The sequence below is a fragment of the Gavialis gangeticus genome, unplaced genomic scaffold (assembly GCF_001723915.1).
Source record: "Gavialis gangeticus isolate Ggan-Ray unplaced genomic scaffold, GavGan_comp1, whole genome shotgun sequence".
Classification (NCBI taxonomy): domain Eukaryota; kingdom Metazoa; phylum Chordata; order Crocodylia; family Gavialidae; genus Gavialis; species Gavialis gangeticus.
The window spans coordinates 11,673,061-11,694,876 of record NW_017728991.1 but is presented as its reverse complement, the minus strand read 5'-3'; the positions used below and the strand labels follow the sequence as shown (position 1 = coordinate 11,694,876).

General features: G+C 41.2%; 1 protein-coding gene and 1 long non-coding RNA gene across 2 annotated transcripts in view; one reads left to right on the top strand and one right to left on the bottom strand.

Moving 5' to 3' along the window:
• Positions 1-21,816, bottom strand: part of CA10 (carbonic anhydrase 10) — a 445,670-nt gene that overhangs the window by 277,321 nt on the left and 146,533 nt on the right. The window contains exon 3 of the mRNA XM_019517280.1: positions 11,167-11,309. Within this exon, the coding sequence (XP_019372825.1) occupies positions 11,167-11,309 (143 nt within the window). The remainder of the gene's footprint in view (positions 1-11,166; positions 11,310-21,816) is intronic.
• Positions 8,919-18,067, top strand: LOC109297498. Its single transcript, XR_002097333.1, has 3 exons — positions 8,919-9,001; positions 13,509-13,618; positions 18,010-18,067. It is a non-coding gene; the product is annotated as an uncharacterized LOC109297498 (long non-coding RNA).

The following is a 21,816-nucleotide window of genomic DNA, read 5'->3' as shown; positions in this document are numbered from 1 at the left end:
AATACCACAGGGGGTTCTTAACACCACTAAGTAGCCCAGTGCCCCTGGCTGGGATCCACTCCAAGCCCCTCCCTGTGACCCAGTATCATTTAGTTTATTTCTAAACTGAAAGCCAAAGGGGACAATTAGGATCATTTAGTCCAGGGAAATGTCAGCTACAGTTCCCAAGCCACACAGAACTCTGACTTTCAGGGATCCTAGTTTTCTCTGACTTAAAAGAATCCCCAATTTGCGGTTAAGAAAAAGTATCCCCAAATCCACATTTTTCTGAATTGGGGTTATTTTTTTTAACTGAAAATTGGGGATTTTTTTTAAATCGGAGAAAACCAGGATCCCTATTACCCATGGATGGCTCTTTGCAGATAATGTCATCAGAGCTTCCCTCCACCTCCCCCAGTTGTTATAGTGCACTTGTAAAGTGCTGGGTGTGTCTTTTTTGAGATCATGAATCGGGCACTTTTTTCCTCTTTCAATCATCGTACAAATGCTGCAGGGTTTTCATCTCTAGAAGTGGGTATTTGTGTTGGGTGTATGCACTGCTGTGGCTCTTCGGTTAACTCTGACTGCTCATGTGGCTCCTGAACCAGTCCGGGTTAAGCATCACAAATCTAACCTGACCTGCCCATCACCCAGACATCCCTTCCTAGAAGGTACTTCCATTTCACTTTGTCAGGGAGTTAGCTGTCTATCCGCACTAACTCATTTAAGTACTCTTTAGTCCACTCAGTCCCTGCTAAAAGGAGATGGGTAGTATAGCAGTATTGCTGACCTCTATAATTATTCTCTTTTAACTGAGGGATGTATGGGCTCCTGTTGCTGAGACTGACAATGCTTTGGATTAGTTTCTGAGGTTGCTTCAGGGACTGGCCGACTGTGGTCTAAACCAATGGTTCTCAACAAGTGCAATGTGGAGGTGCTGCAGGTAGGTCACGGGACAGATAAGGTGGGTAGCCAACTAATCCCCACCCCCCCAGCACCAGGCAGCAGCAACATAGAAAGACCATGCTGCTCCATGTGCACTACATCCCAAAACAGAAACAGCAGAGTGCCTTGGTGCAGGGCAGTGCAGGCAGCCTAGTTAGCCTCAAGCAGAGCTAATTAGCCCAGCACTGAGCTACTTCTGTTCCAGAGTCTGTGTATGCAGAGCCAGCTTGGAGGTCTCTGTTGCATACCTGACAAGTACATTGTAAGGGAATTAGGTCATGGGGCTGCGTACTGAGTTGAAGGGGGAGGCTAGCTGTGGAGCTGGACTGTTAGGCAGCAGGCAGAGGTGAACCATGGGATCAAAAAGTTGGAGAACAGCTGGTGGAAGGGAAACTAGACTGTGCCCGTCTCAGTAAGATGACTTCGTTTTTCTGCTGATTGCTCTTATGCTTATGTGAACACAAGGAGAGACTACAGAGAGTGAAATCACATTTTTGTTAGTGGGAAAGTGGAGAAGTGTGCTGCATATGTTCACAAAGGGTTGCACTTTCTATTAAAAAGTACTATTTAGCTGCAAGGGCATCTTGCTAAAGTTGCAAACAAACAAACCAAAAAAATGGATAATCAGGAGACAGCACCAGGACTAAGAGAGAACTGCAGTTTGTCCTCAATGGGAGAATTTCACCCAGAGGATTCATCTGCATGATAACTTGATCATTAATCATTTCAAGTTGAAAATCAGCCTTCTGGAGAGGAATGAACCATTTGTTCATAATACAGACTAGCAGGGACACACAAAATTGCAGAGTGACACTGACAACTACCTTGAGCTGTTTCCATGACAATGGAAGTGTCATCTTGTACTTCTGCACCACCGTTCTGCAATGGCAGGACTTCACACAATGATCGTGGTTCATGGAACTCCGTTTGAAACCCCGGCGACTTTTTGATAAAAGTGTTTGAGAATATAAAAAAAAATTTTGGTTGAATTTGAAAAAACTATATGACTTCTCAGAACACCGTCTAACTTTAATACAGTAATGCTTACTATGATCTAAACAGAAATGAACTCAGTGTTCTATAGTAGGCAACTGTTGGTCCTCTGGATCATGGTGTATGATGAATCCCCTTGCATGGAGTCCTATGACCATCATGCCAAGATCTTTGACATGCATGCTTAGGCAAGAATATGGAGGAGTGGAGGCTGCTCAAGACCTACCACCCCCCCCCACTTTTAAATCACTGAGACAGAAGCCAAAGGCCAGACCGAGTCCAGACATCCAGTGCCTCGATGGTTACAGCTTCTGCCACAGAGCAACAGATGAGATCTTCTGCTGACTGACAAATGCTATAATAAAGGTGCATTTCTCTCGGGGTGATGTGCCTTAGCCTTTCTCCAACCAAGGCATACCCACAAGGCAGTGGGGGCTGGCATTTTGAGGTGTCCTATACTTGCCTGCTCTGGAGGTTGCAACATTGCAGTATTGCGTAGGTCAAGGGTGGGCTATTATTTTGTATGGAGGGCCGCTTACTGAGTTTTGGCAAGCCATCAAGGGCCGCATGACAGGCAGCCAGGGCCAGATAAATATTAATTTTCTAAATTTTTTAGGGTCCCTGTGGGCCAGATAGAATGGCCTGGCGGGCCGCAGCTGGCCCACGGGCCGCATTTTACCCACCCTGGTATAGGTGCTACCCCGCCACAAGTAGCCCCACCACATTGCCACCCTACCCTTCAGCCCGATGCAGTTTATAGCCATACCCAGAACCCTAGTGTCCTGTGCAACATGGCATAACACTATTTTGGCTTTATACTGCAGAATTGGAACAACATAGATGCATAGTTTTGATGGCTTAGGTAATAAAATAGATCTCCAGTAAAGAGCAAAAGAGGTAAGAAAACGGGAATGTGACAGAAGCCTGTTGCTCAGCTGTGTTACTGGAATGGTGTAGAACTGGGGCTGCATTCTGCTCTCACCAGAGACCATGGCAAACTCCTATTTCAGTGACACCTCATCAGGGCCTTTGTTTTTTAATTCGATACTGGCATGAAGGACCTGATCCTAGAAGGTGACAAAAAATTGTAGCTTTTGCTAATATCTACAGATGTACACAGTGGAAATAGACCCTGCCCAGCTGAAAAGGTTGTACGTTATAAAGTGGCATACTAATGTTCTACAACACTGAGAAGCAGCCCTTTCCATACGGTCACCTTTCTTCTGTTGTCAGTTCTATCGAAATTCCCCCTTGTGCAGTGTTGTCCTTCTGTAAATGTGTTAGGCCTCAACGTGTCAGAATAGTCATTAAAATATTCTTTTAAAAATCAAAATACAAGATTTCAGTTTGATTACTTCACTTTCTTTACTCCATTACTTCAACTTGCTTGGTTTGCTTATATGCAGAGACTTGAGTTCAAGATTCTACTTTCCAGCTCCACGGATTAAGAATTTAAATGGAAGCTTCCTCCACTCAATTTGCATTCATTTGGGGTCTCCAACTTTTTTCTTTCTTTATTTTAATAAAAAAGATTTATTAGTATTTAATGAAAGTTTTCACTTGAATGCACAACCGGTAGATTCTAACTCAGTGCTGTGTACCTCAACTGGTGCTCCTTTATAAGAACTCATATGACATGATATCCCTTTTATACTCTTGTTATTTGCACATAATTTTCTTAGTATCAATTACATTAAATCCTTTACTGTATTACATAACAATCACAGTTAAGTCTTGTCTAAGCAGTTCCCTGGCTGCTGTACCAATTGGTTCACTGTCTTGAAAACCAAAGTGCTTCAGACTGTGTGAAAAATATGTCTGTTTTCAACACATTAAAAATATCCCCAAAAAATAAAACAATAAAAGTACAGTACTTGCCAAAACACATCCTCAATGAAAAAGGACCAACAAGACTTAACAACAAAGAATATGAAAAAATATCTGTTAGAATACACACCTGGAAAGATACAACATCCATCACCCACATTAGAGCAATGACAAGTGTAATAAATTCAGTGAACAAAGTGCAGAGATGTTCAGGAAAATGCCTGGAAACTTTCTCAAGCTTACAGTCTGAAACCTAAAGGTGTGGGGGTTTTTTTCTCTAATTTTTCAATAGTTAGGCCCATCTGGATTGCTACAAAACAGCAACAAAGATTGCAAAACGTACCAATACAAATGGTCAAGAACAACCATCGTGCAGTTTTAGAAACTGTAACCTAACCTACTCGTAACCATATGTGAGAAAAATAAATGCAATAAAATAACTTCAGTTTCACATTTGGAAAGTGTCACAGAACTAGCATCAGAAAATGTTTTTTACTTTTGCTCTCATCTCACTCATCCTAAATGAAATTTCAAGTGAGGGTTTCCAGCTTGAATTTGAAAAGCCTCTGACAAGGATCAAATCCCGTTGTAGGTAGAATTACAGCAATACAGCTCCACAACCACCATAAAGAGATTTAAAGAATTAAATCACAGATACAAAGGCTTGAGTTTACTTCCCAAGATATCAACTGCAGAGCTGGAAAGTCACAGCGAGGCAAAGAAAATGCTGCAATTCCTGGGGCATGCTCTTGAATGGTATCAGCTTCTCAAAATGTGTAATTGCACAACATGTCTACATCTGGTACCAACAGACTAAATTACAGACCGTGTACATTATCTTGTATCCTTAATTTGTTTCTTAATATTTAATCACATGACGAGGGAGAAGAACAGAATGACTGCCATGTTCGTTCTGTGACTAAAGCACACGTGCCTCCCCTACACATGGACCTTGCTTGGTTGGCCAGTTCTTTGGGAGGAGTCTGTGGCCTGCTGCCTTCCTGTTCCATTCACACTGATTTGGGATGTTTACAAAGGGACCCGTCTGCGTACTTCATAGTGGAGAGATTCTCTTGAGCCTTTCTTCACTGCGCACACTTGGAGCACCAGATCACAACTGGGCCCTAAGAATTTTATTTTACCATAATCACTGGCCTCTTAGGCGTAAATCCTATTTCACTTTACACATATGAATGGTAGGGGTGTGAGAAGCGGGGCAGTATTCGATTCAGATTCAGAATGGGCTCAATTTTGGGGGACAGTGATTCGATTCGCTGCCTTGGATCACTGTCCCGATGCGATTCGACTGAATCTGAAGATTCGACTCTAATTCAGAGAGTCAGGGATTTGGCCACAGACACAGCTTTATATGTTTTTTCTATATACCTCAAGGTACCAGGTGCGGCTTGTGAATGCTGCTATGCTGAGGCAGTTGGAGTTTCCCATGGGAGGGTCCCCTGCATGCTCAGTGGTGGCCCTGGAAGTAGACCAGAAGTATCTGTGGTCTACTTCTGGGTCTGCCGCCAAGCACACGGGGGACCCCCTCCCGCATCCCCCCAAGCTCAGCAATCGGCTGCGGGGGGACCCCAGGTGCCCCCCCAGACCTAGGAGGCACCAGTCGCCAAGCTGAGGGGATCCACCACGCTTCCCCCCCGCACTCCTGTGGGACTCTCCATCCACCCCACCATCTCAGTGCTCACGAGCCATGCCTGGTACCTCGAGATACGTAAAAAAACCCATGAAGCTGTGTCTATGGTTGAATCGTTGACTCTCTCCGAATCAAATTGGAGGCTTCTGATTCAATTCGGAGAGATTAATGGGTCTCCTTATTCAATCTGGATTTGGAGATTAGGCTGCTGAATTGGGCCAAATCTCTTCTGATTTAAGTCAGCGACCAAGGCTTTGCATAGCCCTAATAAATGGAACGTATCCACTTCATCACTTCAGGTTTGGCACTTGCATACAGTTTGGGCACAATATTGTCCATGTGCTCACTCAGGATACTCACAGAACTATACTTTGGCTAGGCAGGTACCTGGTGCCATATGCTTTCCCAGGTATGCTGGGTAAGTTTACAAACATTAGCCAGACAAAACATGACTAGTGGGAGGGGAAAAGAGGTCCCCCTCCATATCAGCCTAGTGATTAGGTCATCTACTCAGGGAGCAGGAGACTTAGGTTTTAAAGCCTCCCCCACTACCCAGGATGGAGTATAAATCTTCATCCTCTAAATACCAGGCCACAGGTTAGGCCCATGATACTCAAGTAGAGTGCCAAGGCACCCTGGGGTGCCTGAGATTCTTTTAAGAGATAGCAAGCAATAGTAGTACGGTTAGGTATGCAAACATCTACACATGATTCACATGATTTCAAATAGAAATCCATAGTGTCAAAGGCATTCTGACCTGTTGTGGTCTTTCTGAGTTCTTTGCAACAGAAGAATTGCTGTTATTTTTCCATGGTCAAAAAACAAGGGAAAGGTAAGGGCTGGCATTTTTTGAGTGTGCCTTATGTCTATAAAGATTGGGAACCACTAGGTTAGACATTAAGCAGGTCCCCCTTTCTACCCTGGAGGCCCAGGGGAAAGTAAATAAGATGGGGGGCTGCGGCTCAGTGAAATGGCTATTGCCCTGGGTTCCAGATTGAATTTTTACTCCCAAGGGGGCAGAAACAACCTCACTGCTCTCATCCATTTTATAAAATAAATATTAAATGGAAGGTGCAATGAATGAGCCCCAAGAAGAGTCTGGATTGTATCTAACCTGTGGCCTTGTGGCTGCAACACTTTGTCTGGCAACAGGACCTGCAAGTTCATATCTTCTGTATGTGAGAGAGGCTTAAAAGCTGGGTCTGCTTCTCCCTGGGTAAGTACCCTAGCAACTCAGTTATTAGGATTAAAATACTCCTCCTTTTAGATGTGTGCAGAGTGAAATTAGAAACCAAAATAGTGCACGAGTGCTAAAAACTGCAGTTGATAACCTTGCCATTAAGATCCATAAAGTGAAATAGGACTCTGCCTTCATTTAATGTACGCACAAGCCAAATTTAATGCGCACACAAGCCAAATCCTGCTCACAACAACATGGGAAGAGCATCAATTAGTTTAACATCCATAGCTTGTACAAGTGAGATAAGGAGGCTTTAGTTCACTGATATAATTCATCTCCTATGGCATACCCTCCAAAGTGTTGTTTTACTAGTAGTCAAATAGCAAAAAAAGAGTTCCTACCTTGTAGAAAATTCCAAGATGTAAATGCTGAAATAAATTCTGAATTCTGTGCATATAAACAATCAGAAACTCTATGGAAGGAGTCGAAACCCATGTGGAAATGGTACATGATAAGAAACACTCTAGAATGTCTTACATTTTTGTTAAGGGGGCTTTAGCCTCTATGATTTTGGTTAAATACTGTACCTCCTATCACCTGTACTTCCATATTATCCTGTGTTACTAAAGGACTGAATAAAGTAAAAGAGAATTGCTACATAAATGTAAGCCATGAAATATTTAAAATACCACTTTGTGCATCCTCATATTAACAGATGAAGCGTTAAGAAAGAATATATTACATCCGGGATTGCCAATATGTTCCAGCAGATCAAGACGCTTTGTTTCAAAATTAATTTTAGGGTTGAGAAAAACTGTAATCCCATTCAAAAAATAGGTGATAACCTTTAGTCATTTCCTGTATTTTTCCTGAATTCCTATCCTAAGTACATTTCTTAGAACCAGTACTTCATTCAAAGTAATCATACAGCTATGTCCATTCAAATAACGGCGTCTGTTTGAATAGCACTTTTTGATGAAATCAAATTTTAAGAAATGAGTTGAGTATGGCTCAGTCTTTGTCTATTAATTTTTAACCGGTTTGTGTTCCCATTTGCAGGTTCTTTTTTATAATTACGTATATATATCATTATACTTTTAACAAAGATAACTGGAAAGAATGAGATAATTCATCACTTCACCTTACAATTTTAAAATAATATATATAAAGGGCCTATCCTCTGTTACTAACGTCACACTAGATTATTACAAATTATCTAATTTGCTTTTCATTCTTTATTTTGCGGAACTTTTTATGTTTCTCACTGGAAACTGAGCATTCTCATTGTACATCAAAACTACCACTGTTACAACTCTGCTTATGGGATCCAATTCAGCAGACCACTTACACATGCTTGAGTCTTGTTTTAAATTACGGCCATAAATAACTTCTGGTCAATTACGTCAGGTTTTCATGCATTAGCCCAATGCTGTAATGTCTGTTTCATGCATTAGGCCAACGCTATAATGACTGTTTCAAAAACTGCAGAGGAAATTTGGAAAAAAACTTCCAAGGGCAATTTCATTACAAAAAAAGGGGAAACATTTATTGGCCCTCTTAGGCAACATTTTCCCTGAGACTGTACACTGAAAAGATCTAACTGAAAATATTTCAATATCTAGGGACAGAACATAACGTTTCCTTAATACACTGCATAGTTATTTAGTAATTTACATGAACTCGTTCTTGTGCATTTAAGGCTCAGACCCCATTTTTTAAAGTCTTTAATTGCTTGTTAAGAGTAAAATTCAGCAGGGCTAAGTAGCTTGGACAGAGAGCCATGCTATATACCGCTGCCAGTATTTAAGCTAGCACTACATCGAGTTGCATTACGCACTGTACCTTCTGGGCCTCAACTGTCTGTGAAAATGGGATGTGAACCTCTGAAGATCTTACTCGCAAAGCACAAACAGCACAGGGACAATACATTGAAGGGTGTTGTCACAGGTTAGTGTATGCCTAGAATATATCTTCACACCTATATCAAACTACAGCCTCGGTTGTTTTTGCTGAGTCTCATTTTGTTTGTAAGACCATTCCTTGCTTGCAATTTAGCTTTGTAGCTCCCCTATTAGTGGGAAACCTGGGACACCTCAGGCAAAGCTCTTGAACTTGCTGGAGGATTAGCAATGGAAGGTTCTCAACCCTTTCATTCAAATGAAAAAAAATCCTTGGACAAAAAGCAGGCTAATAAGGCAAACCCTCCCTGCCAAATGAACTGGTAACTAAGCAGCTGATTACCTGATAGTAATTCAAGGCTGAGGAAATAGGTCATGGTGGGGGGAGGTGGGACGGGGAGTGTGTAAAAGGAAGAATCTCTCACTAAGTAGAAGTAGAAAGCAATGCTGTGTTAAGAGGAGAAGCAGGGCTGTAGGCTTCTTACAAGATGCTGACCAAACGTTAATGAGCATTCAAGAGTGCTGAGGCAGGTAATAGTTCCCCAGAGTTTATTATTCTGTATGGTTTTGTATCTCTCTTGTACTGCTGAAAGTAAAGAATGAATGTTGTAAAACTTAATCTACGAAGTCTGTGTTCAGTTTGGCTTCAGCTATCATGTGTCTTTATGACAGTAAAACCAGAGTACCTGGAGTGCTGGAGCTCTGGAGAAGGTGTGCTTAAGCTACTAGGAGAAAAAATTGGGGCTTAGGCAGCTGGACTCCCTTTTCCAAAAGGGGGAGAACAGTGTCCAGGGAGTAACTTAGAAGTCAGAGAAAAAGAGTGCCTCAAGCCTGCCCACAGAAAAACAAAACATGGATCCAAATAACTTGGGCATATCTTGTGTTTATTCCTAAAGACCTCTGCCCAAATTGCTTTTTCCCTTTAACTTGGTTACATTTTTAAATGAGGAGAGGGAATGGATCAATAACTTTAATCGTATCTTCTAGTAACTATGTTAAAGCCTCTTAAATTTGGAGCAGGTGAACAACTGGTGAATAAACAGCTTCTCGTGGTCTTGATCTTTATGGCATCCAACACTTGTCAAGTAAAAAAAGAAGATACAGTGAAACAAGGTTCTCATAAAGAACAAAATGGAGCAAACTGAGTTGTAAGGCTCTAGCTGGAGAGCTAGTAAGCCTTCCATAATTAAGCCAGCTGAGGACTTCATCACTGAAAACCAAGCTTAAAAATCCCTCCTTTCTTAGACTTCATTGTAATAAGATGCAATTGCCAAATTGTTTTATAGGGCAATTTGAGAACTTCATCAAGCTGTTTATTTTGTTTTTAGAAACATATTGCAAGTTAATAGAAATTGGAGGCTTAAATTAAAAATCCCAGTCGTTTTGGCAACTACGCTGCAAATGAAACAACGGCCTTACTTAGGGCCTTGCCACATGGGACACTTAGTACATGCTAAATCTGTGGAACGTTATGTGACATCCAAGTTGGAAGATGTTCTGAGCAGTCATATGGTAATGCTTACTATGAAGGTCTATGTGACTGGCTCACGTTCTGTTGCTAGTTGCTTGTACTATCTATGCAATGCAGGCCAATGTTGCTTCAACCATTATTTAGTATGTTATGGAGATGCTCGTCGGCCAAAAAACTCTTAAAGTTTGCTACAATACACACATACTTATGGCACACGTTTTCCTTCACGAACATGCAGATACTAACCCCTTAAGTGCATTTACTACATGGTAAGGATAATGTGTGACATGGCCCTCAATTAACTTGATGGAAGTCTGGCTGAGCTCTGAGTAAGCCAAGTATCATTCACAGTTCATCTGGTGTATTCACAATTTTTTTACTTGCTAGTTTTTTTTTCTTCTATTTGTTTGCTTTCTAGTTAGTGCCATAGGACCAGTTAACCCCGGTGATAGCACAGGCATGAAAACTAACTTCTAGTGCAGTTGAACCAAAATGTTAGTCATATGTTTTAATGAGCCTACCTAGCTCCCTCCCCAGCTTCTACTGTAAAATGCGTAGATGTCTCCACTTCTGATTCAAAATGTTATGAAGTGATTCTTGTGATCGCACATGTTCAAATACTATCATTACACTAATTGCATGATTTTGAGACCAGTGCAAGGGAAGAATTGGGCCACCTGAGGCTGGTATGTCTGGTATTTGCAACCTAGCTGCTTTAAAATTGCCCCCATTCTGGATGGTGAAAACAGCACAGTCTAAATGGTTTGCAACCTGCTTAACTTGCAGCAGGGTCAAGGATGAGTTATGCAGATTTTTAAACATAGCTTCTGCTTCCAAGGATGCTGCTCTTCTATTCGGCTCCAGCAAGTCACCAGTCCTGTGCAGCTGTTTGCTGTGTATAGTCCCAGTTGGTCTGCAGGGCCTAAGAAATCTAACCCTGTGAATTACCAAGGTTTTACTAGAACATTTTTGAATCCATAACATGAGCAGATACATTTTAAGTGACACTGCGGTATGGCAATACTGTCAAATTTGTGTTATCCCAAAGCACGTTTAGTTTTGATCCATGCCATGGAGATGTGCAGCTCTGACAATCTGGTATTTCTTGGTCTTCAGAGCTCATTGACATTAAAATGTGTAAATGCTTCATAAATATAAAAAGTACCAAGTAGTTCTTTATCTATTAATTCCTCATTATTATATCAACACATGCTGGGGCACTTACCTTTCTGCCTCCTGTGTTTATGCGAAGTGGAGTGAGGAAGGGATCAAAGATCATATGGCTGGTTTCTATATTGACAGGTGACTGTCTCTTCCCAACCGAGCAAAGATTCCAAGCTGAGTTGACCAATCCCCAAAAGGAAGGAACTAAAAATGTATGAAAAGAGGGTACAAATTTAAGTGTCCGGAGAGAGAAAGGAGGAAATAAAAAAGCCTCAAAACAGATATGCAGGCAATTAAACTTCTTGTACCATGTATACATACAGTAGGATCAAATTGGGGGGGAAAAAATCAATATAGTAACTGAAATGTTATAATATATATATGATATAAGAGCCCAAGTCTGCCAAAATGACAAGTTTAAGTATTGGCTAAGAGGGTATTTTTTTTATTTTACTTAATCTACCTGGAGTTAATCATGCCTGACTTCAGCTACAAGTTACTAATTCCAAACCAGCACAGGGACTGTATTTTTATATATAAAATATGATGGTTTAAATAAAGTGTGAAACCTTTCTCTATTTTGAGTGCTTCACCATACAAACTTAACTTTCTCTTAGGCTAATCCATACAGGGGGGAAAAAGATTTTATTATACTGAATTTTCAGATAATATATTGTTACCTCAGTTAATAGTTGCTTCTAAACCCGGTTTAAGATTTTGCCAGTTGAGGGTTTTAGACTAACAATAGGGATCTGTAACTGCCTCAAGTTTTGTTTCAAATGCAAGATTTTTTGGTTGGGCACCAACGTATGATTCAGCTCAAAATTATGCTAGAGTAAGATGTGTTTTTGTGCACAAAAATAACTTAAGACACAAGAACATCTGAGTATTTTTCTATTTCCGTATTTTGAAATGTCACAGATAGATGGAATCCTCTCTTCTGAAATAAAAGAAGTTGGCAATTGGGATTGTTGGGCATTTCTCCCTGTGTTGACTGTCTTACCTGTGTGCGTCTGATTATAGCTCACAGCTTCAGTCCCTTCATGATCTGGAGTTTATTGGCCGCTTGTATCAATCGGAGCTATTTTCAGCTTTCTGGACCGAGCTTGGGAAAGTTATTGTGGAGGACCACTCTTACACCTTGAGACCCTTCCTTTTTTGTGCATATTGAAACAAGTGATAATCCACACGTGCAAATGTGATGAACCTTATGGCTTGCTACAAAGCACCTCTGAAGTCCACATGAGTACATATCACTGGACACATTTCCATTATGCTTAAAAAGCTCTGGCTACTTCCATGACACTGAGAGTCAAACTGACTTAAATTCAGATCACAATCTACTATACAGAGCTACTGTAAACCCCAGGCCCTGTGGAAACTCAAGGAAAGAAGAAGGCCTGTTTTAACTTTCTTCCTTGAGGAAGCTCAGCTCTGATTCAGATGGTTCACAAACTTGTTGCACAAACTTTGAGTGTGTTCAAAATCCCCTTCCTCCCCAACATTGGTCATAAAAAGGTCCTTTTACAATTTTTAGTAATTCCTCCCACCTCTGCCTCACAAGGAAATGATGTGCTTCATCTCTAGACATCCCGTTCCCTTCTCCCTCCCCCACCTCCCTTCTCTGCCAGCCCTTTTACCCAAAGTTTATAGGCCATAAGACATTCCTTAATTTATACTAATAATAGCTAAGGCAGTCACTGCAAGTGATGTGCCTATTTGTCAAATTTAAACAAACGCACTTTGTTCATATTTTTTTAAATTGGAGTGTTGTTTTAATTTGGCTATGCTATAGTAACTTGTAGTAATCATAAACTGCCATATGTTGTAAAAATACCACTTTTTCTCTAAAACTTCATTGCAACTTTACCATGTCATGCTGTGTGAAAAATGGGGAGAAAACTGCTTTTTACTCGCTTTTTGAAGTATAAAACTCAGCTTTATTTGGATTAGCAAAATTCCCCTTGATATATTCTAACATCATGGCCAAGGATAAATTTATTTTTCCCACTGCAATATGCTGTTTCAAAATGCATTGGTACTAATGGGGGAACTTTGGACATGTAACTTCAAAAAGATGGAAAATATTCACTGGAAGGGCTGAGTCGCTTGAATGGTAGCTCCCTGTTCACTGAGATTTTTTTTTTTTTCTTAACAACAAGAATATTTGGTAATAGGATTAAAAACATGCAAGGGATAATGTAAACTTTCTTTTTTCCCAGGTCTTATAAATGACACTTCATGAATGTCACTTACTGCAATAAAGAGTGTCAAGGGGAAGTGGGAATTACAAGATGACCAATTGTTAAAAAAAATTAATGATGCCACTGGGGATGCCCAGAAAAAGATATATGCCAAAAATGGTTGCCGTAAGTGCTTGTTTTATTACTCTGATTTTGACAGGGCAATCTTGCGTTCTTCAGACTGCCTGCCACACCAGTCCACTACGTGGAGGTCAAGAAAGTGGAGTTCTAACATGACACTTCGCTGCAAAGGTCCTGATACCCTGACATGTAAATCTAATCCACAATCCTCTTTTTTCAGTGCCTAGATAATTCACTGCTAAGTGCACCACTATGTATTTACAGCTTACCTTGCCTAATGCATTTATCACTAGTCTCTTCCTTGATGCCCATGAGACCCTTCCTCCCTGATCACTAGACTTTGCTTGCTCTATAATTAAGAGTTAGTAAGAGAATGAAGCCAGAGACCAGCTGAGAATTCCACAGTGGAATTAATTAGTGGGTGACAATATTAACAGCAAGCTGCCAAATGAAATGCTATCTTTCTGAGACAGGTGTGAAATTGCTGATTTCTGAAGTGTGGACTACTACTTCTGTCTGTGCGAGTCTCAAACTCCAGGGAAAAATATTTGTAGATGTTGTTTTTTTTCCAGTGGTACAATATAAATACAGACTAGGCAGTGCTGGATAACAACTTATGCTTAACTTTCTATGGAGTAGTTGGTCGGGTTTTTTTTGTTTGGTTGGGCATTTTTTTTGTATATATACCTTGCCAAATAAGTGGCTCATTAGTATTGCTGAATTTCGTCTTGGAAAGAAAAGGGTAAACATGGTGATGTCGGCATGATAATGTAATGAACTGGCTCGTGAGCAGTCTTTGTTCATCCAGTGGGTTTGGGGAGATTGAGCAAGGTGTGTTCTCTCTCGGTGTCGGCGCACAGTTTGAAGGAGCAGAACCAGCCTTCAGAATCCATGAAGGAAGTCTAATGATACAGTAGCAAGGGGGGGAGGGGATGCTTGACTAGTAATATGAATGACTGAAGTGATTAGTCTGAAAACTTGGACTGGAGAAAATTGGCAGGATGCTTTCTATATGAAATAACAGAAGTTGGCTTTCCCTAGATGTTTGGGTTGCACACTGCCGACTGTCCCTCTCCGGCATCATGCAATTTGGGGTGATGCTGACATAAGATAACAAATTAGTGTTAGCAGATAGGTAGGTTTTGCATGCAAAACTTATCACGTTCCCTGCACGTTCTAATCCAGGGGTCAGCAGTGCTTCTGCAGCAGGGTGGCAGAGGGCTGCTTTAACAGAACATGGTTCCAAGCAGAGGCTGCTCCCAGCCTAACCTGCCCTACCACAGACACCACCCCACAGTGCTGCTGTGGCTTCTCTGTTGCCAAAGCTCCCAGCTCCATGGGCAAGGTGTTGGTAAAATAGCTCCACAGGCTGCAAGTTGCCAACCCCTTATCTAGCCCTCCTGACGTTGTCGCTAGTACGTGGTGGAAAAAGACTGTGCAGTTCAATCAAGTCATTTTCCATGATAATCCTTGTATAAGAATATTTTAAACCTGTTGTACAGAACGGCACTGTGTTGCCTGTAGGAGCTACCAGACCTACTCTTAGAAGTCAACTTGCATGAACATTACACAGTGTGTTGCTCATTTTAAATGAGGGCTTCCAGAAACTAGTTTTATCAAAAAGCTGCTATTTAAATAATTTCACCTATGAATCCCAGTAAATTGGCTTTAATCCTCCAGTTCCACACACACATAGGTTGTGTGCTTAATGCAGTATTCCCTACTTTTTCCTAATGCAGGACATAGATCAGCTCCTGTGTACCCATTTCTAAGAATGGAAAGGATGGGGGCGGGGGGAGGAAAAACCAAGTCAGAGTTGAATGCATCTATACATATGCTGGCTCAAAGACAATGGCTGATCATTTGGAAAGTTCAGTTTGAATACTGAGAGGAGTCTGCTAATAAATTTGCTGAGAATTAATTACACTGAGATGGACAAAGGTGTTTTGGTATCAGCATGACTCAACAGAGTTGGTTTTACAGGCTTCGACAAACTTGAGAATAACAGGACTGATGGGTTTTTTTTTTTTTAAAGCCTTCACAGTAGTAAGGGAAGGATGAATTACTACTGTTAAGCAGCTCCAAAGTAAACTGCCATTCCCAAAAAGCCATAATAAAGGAACACTGTGTTGGAAGAGGACCTCTTTTATATGAAGAGACACCAAATAGTCAGCTACCTCTCACGGATGACTCCTGGCACTCTTCCCATCTTGCCACACGATGGCAGTATCCGGATAACAGATATTAGCACACAGGGTACATCTACACAAGACACTAACTGCGCAGTAGCTTAATTCTACTGCACAGTAGCATGCAGGGCAAAACCTGGCCTAGTCTGCTATTGCGCAGTAGTACTGGGCTACTGTGCAGTAAGCATCGCTAAAAAGCTGTGTGCCAGTTACTGCGCATTGATTTAGTACTTGGTTATCCGAGCACTAAACTTGCACAGTAACTATAGCACATTACTGAATGTGTAGATGTACCCACAGCGTCCCACACTCCCAGTGCCCTTTCTCTCCAGAGACTCAGACTCTTCATCCTTGGAACAGTGCACGGGGGTTCAGAGGATGCAGACTCGGATGCTGGCTTATCAGAGCAATGGATCAAATATTTCAGTCTAGTTTATTTCAATGGGATGAAGAAAACTGGGCATTGAATTGGAATCTCAACCTTCCATATAATGGATGGTCTCAGGTCTCCAAGCCTAGCCCTGGGATGCTGTCCTCAGCTGTGGAGGAATTATCAGAGACATTCCTCTGAACTGTGGAGTCGGAAATAAGGGAGAAATACTTCAGCCCTGTGCTCCCCTTCCTGCTTCGTGGATTTTGACCATGTCCAGGGCAGAAGATAGCCAGACATTTTAGAGAGCATTTAAGACGCCCATAGTTTTGTGACCTCTTGGAGACTGAGGTGGCTGGCCTCGAGCACCAAGGAATTGATGCACAGTTTTCACAAAGGTGGCACTATGGCTGGGTCTCTTATGCACCATCTGTTCTGGGTGAATTCAAGCTGTGATGGTGCACCCTAAACTTAAAATCTGCCACATCAGCACTGTGTTCATTTCCAATTTGCTGTGGAAGACTGGAAGGACATATCATACCCGAGAACAAAGTTTCACTCGGCACCCCCCAAATGCAAAGCGCTCAACCTAGTGAGTGCTTAGAGATACTTGCCATTACTTTGAAATATGCTTGCAATTGCAGAGCTGCTGCTCTGTGAGGCTTCTGCACCAACAATGTAATCTTTGCTTCTGAGCCATAAAACATACAGGTCTTTATTTAAAATAAAAATCCCATCTCTCTCTTCCTGCTCTTCCCCTCCTAGCTGTAGATTTACAACCCCATTCTCCATTCTGAGCCATGATTAATCTCTGTTAGAAGCCATTATTAATGTATTTAAAGTTTTAAAAGGAAACCTAATGTTCCCTCCCTCAATACTCCACCTTCCTGCTCACAGATTCACAGCCTACCCTTATTTTCAGCCCCTGTTGGTCTCATTTTTTTGTTAACTCTTTCACTTGTTTGCTGTTGATCTCTCTTACAATTCTTATGTACGCGTTTTGTTCTTTCAGTATCAGCATTTCACAAATGAATATTCTGCATGTGATAGCAAGGAAATACCATGCTGTCTTGGTGTATACACCAGGGAAAAAAGCAGTAAGACTTTTTTAAACGATTATGTATGGAGGAAAATAGTGTTGCCCTTACTTCTACAGAACGCAACTGTATTTATGAAATGCCCACAAATCTCCCAATGTTGCTTCCAAGCTCACATCGCAGAAAGGTGCATTGATATAATCTAGAGTATCTTTCACTTAGTCTACTTCACAGAATGCTCAACAGGCATATATAACTGTATTAGTGAGTTAAGTAGCAGTAAGAGGGGAAAATAAATTAATAGTTGGGAATTAACAGTTTCCTGTAACTGGGCATGTCTACACATGCATTTATGCTGGCTTACATTTACTGCACAATAAATTACTGAGCAGTAAGCAGGAATAGGCTGGCATCTACACATGCAGACATTAAAGCACTTTAACACTGTGTGGACTGACTTGGGACTAATTTTAGTCCCACGTCAGTCTATACGCATAGTGTTACTGTGCAGCGAGGCGTCTACACGTGCATTACTGCATAGTAACTAATCGGGTGTGAATATGATACCTGCACATTGTAGATATCAAATTTATGCTCAAGTTGGCATAAGTTGCCATGTTTACTGTGCAGTATGGTTGTGCATGTGTAGACACGTGCCCATACTGCACCATAGTTTCAGTTACTGTGCAGTAAACATGCATGTGAAGATGGTGATGTTTGGGGAAAATGGTTGGGTTCTGGTTGAGGAGCCAGCCTTGGACTAGAAGACATGTTCAAAATCCCTGTTCCACCATGTGTTTCGGGAGTTTTCTGAGTTATTGTAAGCAAGTCACTTAGCTGGCAAACACAGAACGACCGTTTAAAAAACACAAAGGGAAAATAGCATTTTCATAACTTGCAATACCCCGTGCAAAGTAATACATTAACAATTGTGACGTAGTCTAATACTACCATATAAGTAACTATGCCATGTCTTCACCGTAGCTAACTCCACACAAGTCAGCCTAACTGAAACGAGAACAGCCACACTACAGAATGAGGGCTGCATTAGTCCCCGGTGAGATGTACTAAGTTGAGCTCTAGCATCAACTCCCTAAGGGTGTAGCCAACCAACATTAACCCCCTACCCCTTGACTATAAGGGTTCCATGTGATCCTCTGACACCCTATAGCACCATGCTGCTTATGCTGGGGGCAAAAAGGGGGCTCTGTATTATTCATCACTGAAATCCTGTGAAACCCAATGATCAGATACTCCTCTCATGGTGTCTGTCACTTCAATTGGTAACTAAGAAGTTTAAAATAGCTTTTACTGAACCTCTTCTATGTGATAAGAAAGGCATGAGATGCATGGGCCCCTTAGCTGGGAAATGAAAGCTGCACAAGCCTCTGAAAGAAGCCAGGAGAGCCCATTAGCTTTGTGCTGTAGCCAAGGAAACTCGCTCTCCAACTGGAGCACTGCAAGGTTTCCAGTTCTCATTTTTGTTCCAACAAACTGGGACCAGTGTCGGTGTCATTCTGCTTTGGCACAGAGCCATGTTTTTTGGTTCTGCTCGCTAGCACATGGCTTGGGCTCTCCTTCTAGCCCTACAGGTGGCCTAATGATTAATATGCTCAAATCTTGCAGTTCGGTTGCAATACTGGACTTCTATACATCGTGCCTCTAGCACAGGTAAATTGGGTAGAGCCTGCAAAAATAAGTAAATGACATTCCTGTGTGATATAGGGAAGTGTTTATTACCTCCACCCAACAGAGGGGAATAAGGCACAGATGGATATAGATCCAGAAAGGGACTTTCACAACTTGTCTTCAGAGCAGAACTCTTGCCCTAAAGAAAACTGAACTGTGGGGAGGAAGACAAGATGGTCTCTTGGTTCAGTTAGGATTGAGGCAAGAGATCAGATAAGTGATTCTTTGGTCATTGCCGTTAGCAGAATGGTGGTGTGGTGTGAACCTCAAAGCTGAGACTGAACATCCAAGTTATTAACACAGGGAGTCGCTGTGTTTCTCTCGTCTCGGCTGGTTTGCTGCTGCTCATGGACAGTTTCTCATGAAGACAGCGCAGCGAACTTCTCTCCATCTGGCCAGGAAGTGAGACTAGTTGGAGAGTCGGGGGCTTCTCAATTCTTACGCTGGTCTCAAATTTTCATGTCAGAATTTTAGGGCTAAATTTTACACTTCTTGCTCACTCACTGAAGACAGGAGAACTTAGAAGAGGTTTGGGGACAGAGGAAGGTCAGACAAAACTCCAGGATTTTCCCCCTTTGGTTATCATTATTAGACCTCTAATGGACTTGCAGAATATCATGTTGATTCCCTTGATAAAATACTTTCCCTATAACCTTCAACTAATAGTAACATTTTTCTTAGTTGGGCTTTATGGTTTCCACATAGAGATGCAGAACTGTTTTGCTGACACAACTTGGCATGTTAACCAAACTATTCTTGCCATCTATAGCTCAGGAGTATTAACAGCTAATAGCACTTTTAAAGTTGGAAGAAGATGGGAAATCCTAGGTGCAACCAGGCTGACCTAAGCTGTGTGTTCATATCATCTTGCCATAAGATCTTGTGTTTGAAAAGCGAAGCCAAAAAAAAAAAGCATGAATCGCAACTAAACTGTGTGTTTTCTTGCATACAGAGCAAGGGCTTTTGTCTAAACTGTTAACACCTAACAACTATCTAGCCTGATACGGGAATCAAGCCTGGTGGTTTCCATGTCTGGCTTTCCAGAATCATATTGCTGACTGTTATATACTGGTATCGGGTTCTCTCTCTTCTCCCCCTTCCCCCACAATCCTACAGACAAAAAAACAGTAGCAAAATGAAAAAGAGGGGGGAGGCCCCGTAAAGGAAAGGGAAGAAGTGTTCCACGATGTCTGCAATTAATTAGGTTCTGGGGCTGGTAACGCACAGAATGATTTCAGTACAGGAACGTGATGAGGTTGTTTTGCAGCTGTCAGTGTGACAGGTAATAGCAGTGTGCCAACAGCAGAGCATAAAATATCAGCCAGCCTAGAGCAGTCCAACAGAGGGAGAAGATGAGGTACAGAATGACAAAGAAGGCAGAGCAGAGACTACAAGCAAATGCACAATACTCATTTTTGCAGAATTAAGTGGATGTTTATAATGACCGCCTGATATGGTGGGGTTAGATATCCAATTTGTATAAACGGTATGCCTAATGTGCATCAGAAGGTAGGATTTGGTCCTGGCAAGAGAAGCAATATGTTGGAAAAATATATTCCTGGCTTTATTTTATTTTTTTTACTATTTTGAAAAATATTAAAATGCGCTGCTTGGTATCATTAAGATCTGCAAACAATTACTATATAGTGGAACCTGATAAATTGCAGTTATTCAACTCTGCAATACTGGAAGACTACCTTCCTCTTATGCTGCATTATGGAGAAAATTCCATTGTATAGCATCGACTTCCTGTACGAAAGCTAAGAGATTTAAGACTCCAGAGCTCTACATAAACTAGGAAATAACGGCAGTATCTTATTTATTGCCAAGTAGTAACTTACTAATTGATGACTTTCTAATAAGGCTCACAGTATAATGGCACTGACAGAAGCAATTAAGTCTGTGAAAGCAAAACTGCCATACATAGAAGTTGGCTTCTTGGAAAATTGTTACTTAAACTTCGAAAAGTGTGATATTCCTCCCGCCCCCCCTCCCCCCCACATCCCCCTGAATTTAAGTAACCTAATTTTTGGAATTCATGAGTTGAAATAAAAAACAGTACACTATTCATGCCACAGATTCCTGTTTTGTATATTTAAGCCTTAAAATTGTAGCAATAGTGAAAAACACAATCAGATGATATTTGTGCAGTAATTATTCTTGCCCTGTGTAATTACTGGTCCCGCAGATAAAGTCTCAAGATTGTTTATTGAAGCTGGGACTTGAAACCACAGAGTGAAGAAGCTATCCATATACATCTATAAAGCAGTCCATTAATTATTTCCACCTACTCAACTTCAAGAAAATTACCATACTAATGCCTCTGGATAACCACACGACCTACTCTGCTTCTACATAAAAGCCAAACGTAAAGTCATAAAGACTTTAAAAGGCATAAATCAGGGATGCGAAAGAAATGACAATGTGTAGAATAGCATTCATGGAAGTAATTGGTCACAGAAATCTATAGTTCACGGTAATATTTGGAAGTGCAATTTCTTGGAAATTTGGGAACCAAGAGACTATTCTAATACCTTTTTAACAGACCAAGAGTATATAAGATGAAATATAGAGTTTGGACAGTCCAACAATCATGCAATTATCACTACTTAAATGACTGATTAAAAATCATAGATGTATTTTTCGGCCCCCTCCCCCCCCAGTATACTGATACATACACAAAGGCTAAAAACGTTTAACATTGGCTGCATATTATTGCTTATAACCCCACCTGATTCAATTCTGTGCTCAATCATCCTGGTAAAACTTAAGTTTAAACTTTTAACCAGCATTTTGGTGGTGACCTGGGAGATTTCCTTTATTTAAAAAGACTAGGTTGAACAAAACAACTGTTCTCATATGAGATGGCTCGACAGCCCTATCTTAAAGGGAGTCAAATACTCTGCAGAGGGGGAACGCTGTTGGGGAGCGCTGCGTAGTGATGACAAAGGATGACGAATGTCTGGATCAGATTCAAATGAAAACAAAACGTTTGTGTATTCCAGGGAGTACCATGTTATCATAATTGTTGAATTATTAGAATAACCAGTAGTGCCTTGCATCCCATAATTTCCACGTTTTTACAAAGCCACAACCTGCCTT